At 38.0% G+C, this 10,458-nt stretch overlaps 2 protein-coding genes across 2 annotated transcripts in view; one reads left to right on the top strand and one right to left on the bottom strand.

Annotated features, from left to right (window-relative positions):
• On the top strand, positions 1-6,971 carry LOC107705866 (homeobox protein TGIF2LX-like). Its single transcript, XM_016509372.1, has 3 exons — positions 1-412; positions 2,529-2,788; positions 4,510-6,971. Exons 1-3 carry the CDS (start codon positions 394-396, stop codon positions 5,014-5,016), a joined length of 786 nt encoding a protein of 261 aa, XP_016364858.1. The 5' UTR covers positions 1-393; the 3' UTR covers positions 5,017-6,971.
• A 120-nt stretch (positions 6,972-7,091) lies between these two features.
• Positions 7,092-10,458, bottom strand: part of LOC107705895 (myosin regulatory light polypeptide 9-like) — a 6,772-nt gene continuing 3,405 nt past the window's right edge. The window contains exons 2-4 of the mRNA XM_016509412.1: positions 9,536-9,737; positions 9,007-9,168; positions 7,092-8,259 (exon numbers count right to left, since the gene is read on the bottom strand). Coding sequence (XP_016364898.1) covers positions 8,084-8,259; positions 9,007-9,168; positions 9,536-9,719 — 522 coding nt within the window. The 5' untranslated portion in view covers positions 9,720-9,737 and the 3' untranslated portion in view covers positions 7,092-8,083. The remainder of the gene's footprint in view (positions 8,260-9,006; positions 9,169-9,535; positions 9,738-10,458) is intronic.

Below are 10,458 nucleotides of genomic sequence, written 5' to 3' on the forward strand. Positions count from 1 at the left end.
GATGTGCGGAGTTTCTGGACTGCAAATTTAAAATGCAGCTAATAAAATGAACTCTCTCACAAGTGTTTGAATTGTGAGTCTTGAATGAAAGAGTGATGACACACAGATGTGGGGCCCTTATTGGCCCCTAGAGTGTGGAGGAGGGATCTAGAGCCTGTCATTGAGGGAGGACGGAGGGAGAAAGAGAGAGTTTGCTGGAGCAGCAGGTAAACGGCTGTTTGTCAACACGAGCGTTTCCCTCATGACACACTAATGAGCAGATTCACTGATTACTGGAGCTTCTCCTCTGATCTGACTCGTGTGTGTGTGAGGAACACACTCTCCGCTTGACGAGGACCCGCGTTTCCACACCAGCAACTTCCAGCATTTTGTGCATTTTTGCCAGCATCCAGGATGAAGCCCAACAAAAGAGGTGAGAGTCGTTTGCATGTGCGGGGTGTTGCGCGTTTGGCTGCTGCTTTAGCGTCAGATCTGTGTCTCCACACGCTGTCCATCTGCGCGTGGCGTGATTTCCAGGCTGAACGCGTGAAACGCAGATGTGCTCCTGATTCTGGCCTTTCGTGAAGCGGCTGATCCACGCGTTTGCTTTTCATGAGTTCGAATCTTTGCAGCTTTATTGACTTCCACGCGTTTGTTACATTGTATCATTGTGCTCCGATGACGTCAGCGCGCGTTTGTTTGTTCCTTTTCGCGCGTCTGCGCTGCGGCCCCGTTTGTTTATTCGCGTCTGTAAACAGACTTTTGTTTGATCTCTTTTGAAGACCTGTGTAGTTTCAAATGTAAGCGTTTTCAAAAAACGAGAAAGTTGCAGTAAATGACGCGGAGGTTCCTCAATCGTGTGTTTGTACGTGGCCCTCGTGTTTGTTTGGGACTACAAATATTCTTATGCGTTTCGGTCAGCATGCGATGTGAAAGTAAGGAAGGGGGAAATGACGTCGTAGATGTGGAGTTCATTCAAGCATTTGTTGCATTGGTTTTATGTTAGAGTTTCAGGTGCATGAACTAATAGTTGTGTAATCGAGGAAAAAAAGTCACATGAAATTCAGAAGGGCAGATGTTCCTAATATTTTATTCCACTCTAGGTAATTTTACATATTTGTCGACTTTTCAGTTTATGTAATATTCTGTAAAGCGGCTCTATTTTGGATTATGCATCCACCACTTCAAGAAACACCACGTTTTCATTGGTCAAATACATTTAAGAAAATGCATACTGCTACAAATGATAAGGGAAACAGGGATACAGTTGCAGACTGGAGCATGAATGCCCAGAGGACACACACACACACACAATCTGCTTTGTTAAAGTGGGTCTCAGGAACTCCCACATTTTTAGCTGCTCTTCAGGGCTTCAGGTTTCAGCAGGAGAAAGAAACTCTGAGCTGCTGGAGTGTGTCTGAGTTTAGCTATCACACAGAAATGAGCGTGTGCTTTCCCCGTGACGGCGCTTTCTGTCAGAAATACAGTATTTAGGCTGATACTGTGATTGTTGCTTAAGTAAAATGGTGGAAACTTGTCAAAAATGCATTGTTTGAAGGAGATCCTGTAATGCTATTAACAACAATTGTAGTAACTGGTGTATATAGAGTGACACTAGGTAGTGCGGTGAGTTAAAAGCTCTTTTGGTGTGTTTTTATGTGAATTTAATTTAGCATTAAACTAATTTAGTAGTTAAGGTGCTTGTCCAGAGTTTATTGGCCTTGTCTAAACAGGCTTTGACTTTAGTTTTGGGTTTAAGGGCCTTGAAATGATGCACTTCTCGACCTCATATAAAAACAACAGCTATGCAGTCTTTCATCTCCGTGCTAATGAATATGATTCAGAGGCGAGTATGTGATCAAAAACTCAAAGGCAAATGTTTTGGAATGGGCCAGTGAAAAAGCATATTCCCTTCAGTGGTGGTTACAGTCACATATTGTTAATGGCCGTTTTGAGAATCAACTGCATGAATTATACTGTGCTTTATTTGGTGATAATGATTGTCTTGATAAGCAGCAGTTAATGCTTTCATGATAATGCTCATTGTAAAGTTAAAACACTTGTTTTTGGACCACCTGCAAAGCTCAGCTGAGCACTAGATAAGCTTCATTTGCCTCTGGTTTGTGAGCGTCAGGATGGGGGAGAGGAGACACTGTCGTGGAGAAGGTGTGAATGGAGGAGCAGTTCAGACTCAATAGTGTTTTGATGTGTAAATGGAGTGCAGTCAAGCGGATTTAATGGCTGACCGAGACAATTCAGCCGTGAGATGAGAACCGATTCGCTATTTCAGTTGCATGAGTTCAATTGCGTTGATGACATAGAAGCATTGCGTTGTAGGATGCAGTATTGCATGCGGTGTGTTCTCTTTTCCTGCACATTTTGCCAAATTTAGAAGATCCTCTGGCTGTTATGCATGCAAAAATGTGCATACTTTGCATAGTATACACATCTGTGGCATTTATGATAAACTTTTTGTGACCTAAACAAGATCACTTTCATTCCTCTGTCATGTATTGAGACTAGTATTTCTGTTGTCGTTTTCATCTCAGCTTTTGAGGAGGACCAGAACGGAGACACTGAGTTTTCTGCCATGTCGGACAGTGACCCGTGTGAAGACGACAGTTACCCTCTCAACCTGTCCACCAGCGGCAGAAGCGGGTCTGCCGCCAAACGCCGCCGCCGCGGAAACCTCCCCAAAGAATCCGTTCAGGTTCTGAGGGACTGGCTGTACGAGCATCGCTTCAACGCTTATCCATCAGAGCAGGAGAAGCTGAGCCTGTCTGGACAGACGCATCTCTCTGTGTCACAGGTGAGGGTAACGGGATCCTTCGACCTGAACTTCTGCATGCAGTTTTCCATGCAATTACAATAAAACTAAAACTGCTAAGCATTTAAGTATCATAAACTTAAACTTTAGACCTGGATTTTAAAAAATCACCTTTACTTGAATTTGTTTCAAAGCAGTATGATATTTTCCATGCAATTACAATGAAACTGAAGTTTTCCAGCTCAAAGTGCAAAATTGCAATAAGTAGGCAATCATAAATGTAATCCTATTTCGACTTATATTTTAAAATGTTCTTTTACTTGCTTCAGTTTCATTGTAATTGCATGGAAAATATGAAGTTTTCCAGCTCTAAAGGCAAAACTGTCATACTTTTAATCTTATTTAGACTTAAGTTAGAATTTCAAACCTGTATGACAGTTTTCTATGCTATTAGAATAAAACTAAAACTTTGACATTTGAATGCAAAAGTATAAGTTTAAACTTTAAAGGGGACATAACACGCACCGTTTCTGCCAATCTCATGTTAATCTTGAGTACCTATAGAGTAGTATTGCATCCTTCATGTCTCTGAAGTGTCTTTAATTTGATCAGATTTATAAGGAATTCCGCTCTTCACGACGTCATGAAGGGCCATACTCGGGAAAAACTTTCCGAAACTTATTTAAACCTGGAAGGAGTGTATTTGGCACAGAAATACTCTGTCATACGACCAACTCGTTTTTTGACACTTTGGCCATGTTTAGCATGAGAATCCAACTCTTAACAGTGTAAATAAGTCACAATGCATGAAATAGCATTACACCCCCCCCAACTTAAATTTGAAAAATGTCCTTTTACTTCGTTTCAAACCAATATGATATATCCTTGCAATTACAATTAAACTTAAAAACTAAAAAAGTTTTCAAGTTCAAAATGCAAAATGATCAAATATTACAAATGTAAACTTATTTAGGCTGAAAGGCTGAAAACTGTCCTTTACTTGACTTTGTTTTAAATCAGTGCAATATTGTCCATGCATTTACAATGAAACTGTAGTTTTCAAGCACATACAGCAAAATGATCACATTTTAATCTCATTTAGACTTAAATTTGAAAATTGTCCTTTACTCGCTTTCATGTTTTTCATGTGCTCTTTCTCTCTATTCCTCTGATAATCCTGGAAATATCAGGCAATTTCAAATGGGTTTTCCAGCCTTGGAAAAAATCTGGGGAATTAATAAAATTTTAAATGGCCATAGAAAAGAAATTACAATTTCTATAGTATGTTTCTAGTTAGTTATAATGTATTTATTGGCTAAACATGGCAAAATTACCACAAATGTATCATAAATTTAAACTTATTGATGCCTAAATTTGAAAATGATTCTCTACTTGTCTTCGTTTCAAATCTGTGCAATATTTTCCCTGCAAAACAGTGAAACTGAAGCTTTCAAGCACAAAAGAGGGCAAAATTACCATAAAAGTATCATAAATGGAAACTTAGTCTTAAATTTTGGTCTGTTCCTCACAGCTTTTATATGGTTTCAGAATATTGTACATAAGCCTGTTAATTTGGTTATGAATGTCAGTTGTCCTTCTTGTGTCTTAAGTGAGCATGTTTTTTCTTTCATGCTTAAGCTACATAGTGAACCAGAGACAAAAGTCTTGTTAATCATCAAGTTCAGTTTAAGAAATGTTCTCTTTCTAGTATTTTATTTTTTGTGTCTTTGATCCTCTTCTACATTTGGCTGTAATCTTCAAAGACTTGGACTTTCCCACACAGTCTGCGCTGTGTTTTGTCCTTGTCCGAGAGCTGCGGTGTTGTCAGAGAGCAGGAATGCAGGCGGCGAGGCCTGTGCTGCATATTTCCTCTGGTCTCCATTAGAGCCAGCATGGATGCGGCCCTGCAGCGAGCGGCCGAGCAAGAAGTCAGTCAGCAGAAAGAACAAACGATGCAGCAGCAACCAAACGGACCTACAAACGAAAGTTCAAGAGCGCTCATCCAGAATGGCGATTCGGAGACTCCTTCAAGGGAAAATTCCGATGCTGCACCGAGCTTGACGGAGACCTCAGTATTACCCGTATCGGTTCCCATCATGAGCCACTCTTTCTCAGGCCCTCCCGTCGATCTAAGCACGGCTGGTGTCTCTGATGCGAAATCTGGAAGCTTTGCGTGGAGCATCCGACAAACCGGTCCACCTGCGAATGTGGTATCACACACATGGGTTTCGCAGTACACGCGTAATACGGTCACGGAAGCGGTTAACTAAAAACTCAAGCAGACCAACTCACTTTAGACTCCATTTATTTGCTTCTTTTTGTTGGAAGACTCTGGAGCAGATGCCTCCCCAAATCGTTGTCACGGATACCGTTTGGATGTTGCTTGGTACCCAGAGAGGCTCTTCGCTGAAATTCACTTCAGGGGATTCCGGAGTGAAGCTTCTCTACACCACAATGTATTTTTAAGACATTTTTAAAAACTTTTTAAACCAAAACCCTTTACCTTTTTTTTTAACTATGTGAAGTTCACGGGCATGCATAAAATGCTCTTCGAAAATAATCCAGCATTTCAGACTCCGGGATCTTCGAGACCAAGTGGAGGTCCTTTCAGGTGGAAATATTACCATGTGCAAACACCAGCAAACCTGTGCAACTCAGGTTTACAGCCAAGAGATTTTAATTTGAACATTTGTAGTTGAAGTGGCCTTGCATTGCTTTTGATAAAGAAGCTCCACATATGCCCGTTTTCCTCAGTATATCCACTAGGGTTAGCCGTCTGTCTGTCTGTCGTATAGCATGCTTTACTTATTTGTTGTGATCTGTGAATGCAAAGACCAGCATGCAGCATTTAAATGTCAGCATTTAGCAACCAAATACGCTCTCTTCGATTTAATACTATGCTCCGATTTTGCCTGAAAAGCCACTGCTGATGAAGCCTCTACTTCTACAATCTCAACTTTGAAAGTCTCTCCCAGTAGTGTGATATTTGTCATATTTCCTGCACTTTATAGTCCAATTTCACCTCCTCGTCGTTATGTCAGGATCGTCTATCCAGTCTCAGAATAAGATCCGAGCGCTCTCGCGTGTGCCGTGACGTGCGCTTTAGGAAATTGATCGTACTGCAGAGATCATCCCTCACGTCTCGTGTCTGTCTGAGATGCGGGAGGTCGTCTCAAAGACAGCCGGCATTGATTTTCTTCACTTCTCATGTAACGTGATCATAGGGCTGCAGCTTTATTTTTGCTGAAATGATTATTGTTCTTACAGTATTGTTAGGTGAAGTAGATGATCCGCATTAATAATTGTGTTTAGCATGTCTCAGTGTAGAGGGAGACGTCATGCGTATGTGTTAGTGAGTGGATTTATTTTTGATGCTAAACGTGTTTCATGCATTTCCAAGATGAATTTAAAGTCTGTTTGTACCTCTCTGAGATGAACTGAAGTGCTTCTTTCTCGCTCAGCATCTGTGAATGTATCTAGAGAACTAACAGATATTATTTAGAAACAGAATTATTTCCAGTGATTTCATGAGCAATCTCTTGAAATCTGTCTTTTTTTTGGACACTAGAGGATCTAGATGCATTATGATTTTATGCTTGTAGTTTCCATGAAACTGAGAACAGATTAGTCTTTATAGTAATGATCTTAACCTTTTAATATGCTTATGGTGCGGTTCTCGTCATTTCAGTTTATTCACTCACAAACGTCCCATAATTCTGATTAGTTTTTATCATGCTGCGTAATTTCTCATTGAGGTCACGTCTGTAGTACTGTACATGTTTCTTCTTGTTTTTCAGTGTGTCTCAGGTTTGTTTATTGTAGTTTTTGATGGACTTTTCCTTCTTGGGTTTGAGTCATTTTATTTCCTTCTCTGACATCACAAAGGGAGTTTTTAATTCAATTCTAAAAGGTGCATTTTTTTTTTTTTTAAAGCCATGTTTGAGCTGATTATGAGAAACCGACTGTAGCATCACAAACTCTATTACAGATCTAATTAACTAACATTTCAAAACCACTGTGATCGTTGGGTTAGTTACTGAAACCGTGATAGGTACTGGAAGTAAATCTATATATATTTCATATAATGTACTCTATTTTTTCACCTCTTCAGAAAGACCAATATTAATATTCCTGGAACTGTATTATTGATGTTCTTATTGCAAAAAGGGTCTTCTGGATGACAATGTGAAACATGTAAATATATCATTCAGGTTTTTGTCTGGCATACACAAAAAAAATGCTGGGTTAAATATAACCCAGCGCTGGGTTAAAAAAAGACAAACCCAGCTATTGGGTGGTTTTGACCCAGCGCTGGGTTATATTTAACCCAGTATTTTTTAGAGTGTAGACCTGCTTTTAATGTGTATATACATCAAATTTGCATAGCTCTCTCCTGTACGACCAATGGATTTTTTTTTTTGAAGATTGTGTGTATGTATAACTGAGGACAGTAAAGCTGGCATTTGTGCCTTACCTGCTTCCTTAGAAAACCTTTGGACTAGTCTGTGCAATATCTGCCTTAAGATTTTATTTGATGTCTTTTTCTACAAGCATTACAGAAAAATAAAGCTTCGTTTTTCATATATTTGTGTTAATGTGGTGGAGTAATGGAAATAGCTTTATTTTACAGATTTTCACACATTAGGATATTTGTGATGATTTTTGCATGCACAGAAATACTTGAGACCGTCTTTATTTCAGTATAAAATGTTTCATGTTCATATGATGGATGACTTCATGTCTGAGAGCTGCCACATGATTTTATAAGCCAAATCTTCACAGGGTTTGATGGGAAAATACAAGTAGCAGTACCACCGAAAACTCAACTTATCCCAAAGTCTGCGTCGAAGAGGAGAATGTGCAGCTTAAAAAATAAAGATGAGCTTTTTTATGAATTTGTCATGCTGTAGTTTTACTTCCATGAATGACTTTCTATAATGACTTTAAAATGTTTAAAAATACCCATCATGTTTTTGATATCTGATAATATCTCTCAGTGAGATGCTCCTTATAAATGCACATGGGAAAATACCTATGCCTACAGGTTTATGGCATCTCCAATGTAATAGTTTCATTTCTGAGTTGCACAGATTCAGAAAGCTCAAGACGTCCAGCCGCAGCTGAAGAGTGCATTGCTTTAAGCTACTAAAAAACACACTGTAGTCCCCCATAAAAACACAAAATACACAGATTGTTAGCAATGTGATCTGGTCATATCAAATGCATTTGTAGAAAACATACTTCTTTTATAGATCACTGAATATTTATTACATGAAATGCTGTGTTTTTCTTGACTTCTAGATGCTGATGTGTTTGTAATGTGTGCTCTCCGATCGTCTACATGTCGTCTTTGTCTTTGGCCCCGTGTTTGAGAATCCGGGTGAATTCGCTGTAGTTAAAGTTGCCCTTTTTGTCAATGGGAGCCTCTCTGAAGAGCTCGTCCACATCTTCATCTGTGAAACGATCTCCCATGGTGGTCAGCAGCTCTCGCAGGTGGTCTTCATGAATGAAACCTGTACAGACGAGAATCAAACACACAGCTAGAGCAGCTGATTTGTTTAAGATGCAGATCAAGCAGGTCTGAGATGTGAACTACCTCTGAACATTGAGGCACAATATCTGCATTTTGAGAAATCATTTCCATATCTTTTATTTGCTGAATAAAGTTCTAAAATTCTAGTGTATAACCTTTATATCTAGTACAGATGTATCTTAAGTCATGCATGTAAGCATCTAGAATGTGTAATTAAAGGTTTTTTTTATTATTAATCCTGAATTTCTATTTCTATTATCTTTTTGTTTTATTTTATTATTTTTCTTTTATTTTTAATTTTATTATAGTAAATTTTTACATTTTTATATTTATGTATTATTTAATTTTTTTATTCCCATGTATGTATTTTTATATTTATGTATCATACAAACTTTTCCTATTTGTCTCCCCTCTATTATGGAGGCGGAAAACTGCAGAAATTAAAAATAAATTAATGTATTAATAATTATGGAAATAAATACATTTTGGAAAAATAAATAATAAAATGAACAAACAAATAAAGCTGAAAAAAAAATTTAGTTAAAAAATAAATATAGAAAATAATAAATTAAGGGAAAAAGTAATACAAAAATAAATTAACAATAAATAAATGTTTTATCAAGTCATATATTCCTTTATTAATTTTTCTATTATTACATTTATTTATTTATTTTCCATTTTTGCAGGTCTGGTCAAACTCTTGATATTGAGGCAGTTTTTGTTTTACCGGATCCTTCCTCGTCGAAGCAGGCGAAAGCGTTCCTGATGACGTCCTCCGGGTCGGTTCCGTTGAGCCGTTCTCCAAACATAGTGAGGAACATGGTGAAGTTGATGGGCCCTGGAGCTTCACTCATCATGCCCTCCAGGTAATCTTCAGACGGGTTCTTACCTGAGCACAGGTACCACACACACACACACCAAAGGGAAGGTCAGTGTTTGATCCAGAAGACTAATACAGGTGCATCTAAAAAAATTAGAATATCGTGAAAAAGTAAATTTTTTTTTGTAACTTACTTCAAAAAGTGAAACTTTCATATTTTCTATAGATTCATTACATGCAAAGTAAAACATTTCAAAAGTTTTTTTGTTTTAATTTTGATGATTAGAGCTTACAGCTCATGAAAGTCAAAAATCCAGTATCTCAAAATATTAGAATATTTCAAAAGATCAATAAAAAAAAAAAAGGATTTGCAAAACAGAAAAGCTCAAATTCTTTAAAGTATGTTCTTACGTCAGATCCTCTCCGTCAGACTCACCCAAAGAGGCCAGCATGTCATGGAGATCCTCTTTATCGATGAATCCGTCTCGGTTCTGGTCGATCATGTTGAAGGCCTCCTTGAACTCCTGGATCTGTGACTGGTCAAACATGGCAAACACGTTTGAAGTGGCTCTCTGTGGCCTCTTCTTAGTGGTCTTTCCCTTCGCTCGCTTGCTGGACATGATGACGGAGTTTCAGGTCTGGAGAGAGCAGAAGATGTTGATTAATGTTTCTGCAGTTATACGCTACAGACTAGCTGAAGATATAGAAGAAAATGTCAAAATCAATCAGTCTGGGTTTTTGGTTAAATGCAGGAAATAAGGTCTGTGTTAAACACAAGCTCAAGATATTTTGAAATCCATCAGTAATACACCCGTGTGTATTTTTTACTTGTCTTGTAAAAAGTGGTTGATAATAGCTATCTCCTACAGAAGCTGTCGGGACATTAAACGTCATCAGACCAAACAGGTCAACTCATCTACTCACTTTTACAGCCTCGTAGTGTTTATATTCATGCTCTTGTAAACTATTCTAAATCAAACTTTCAGGGAAAATGTTTCTAAATAAAGACTCGATGGCGATGTTGAGGTCATGTGAGCGTGGTGTAGTTATAGCCTACATTTAGCTTTTTACTTCTGCCCATTTTATTTATGTTTCAAAATTCATAAATGTGTTCATCTGTGAAGATTATCATGATAAAACATATAATCCAAAAGCCAATGGAAAAATCCTGGAACCAGTGTGATGCAGGGTGATTATTCATATCTGGTCTTTAATAATGTTCTCAAAACATTAGCAGAAAAACATTTATACATCATTTATGGACTGTTTTTTTTTCTGAAAAAATAAAAATAAATAGTCAACTAAATGTTTTCTTTTAGATTGTCATTCAATGTTTTTTTTTTTTTCGTGTTTCAGAAC

This window comes from Sinocyclocheilus rhinocerous, unplaced genomic scaffold, assembly GCF_001515625.1.
Source record: "Sinocyclocheilus rhinocerous isolate Xijiao unplaced genomic scaffold, SAMN03320098_v1.1 scaffold1615, whole genome shotgun sequence".
Classification (NCBI taxonomy): Eukaryota; Metazoa; Chordata; class Actinopteri; order Cypriniformes; family Cyprinidae; genus Sinocyclocheilus; species Sinocyclocheilus rhinocerous.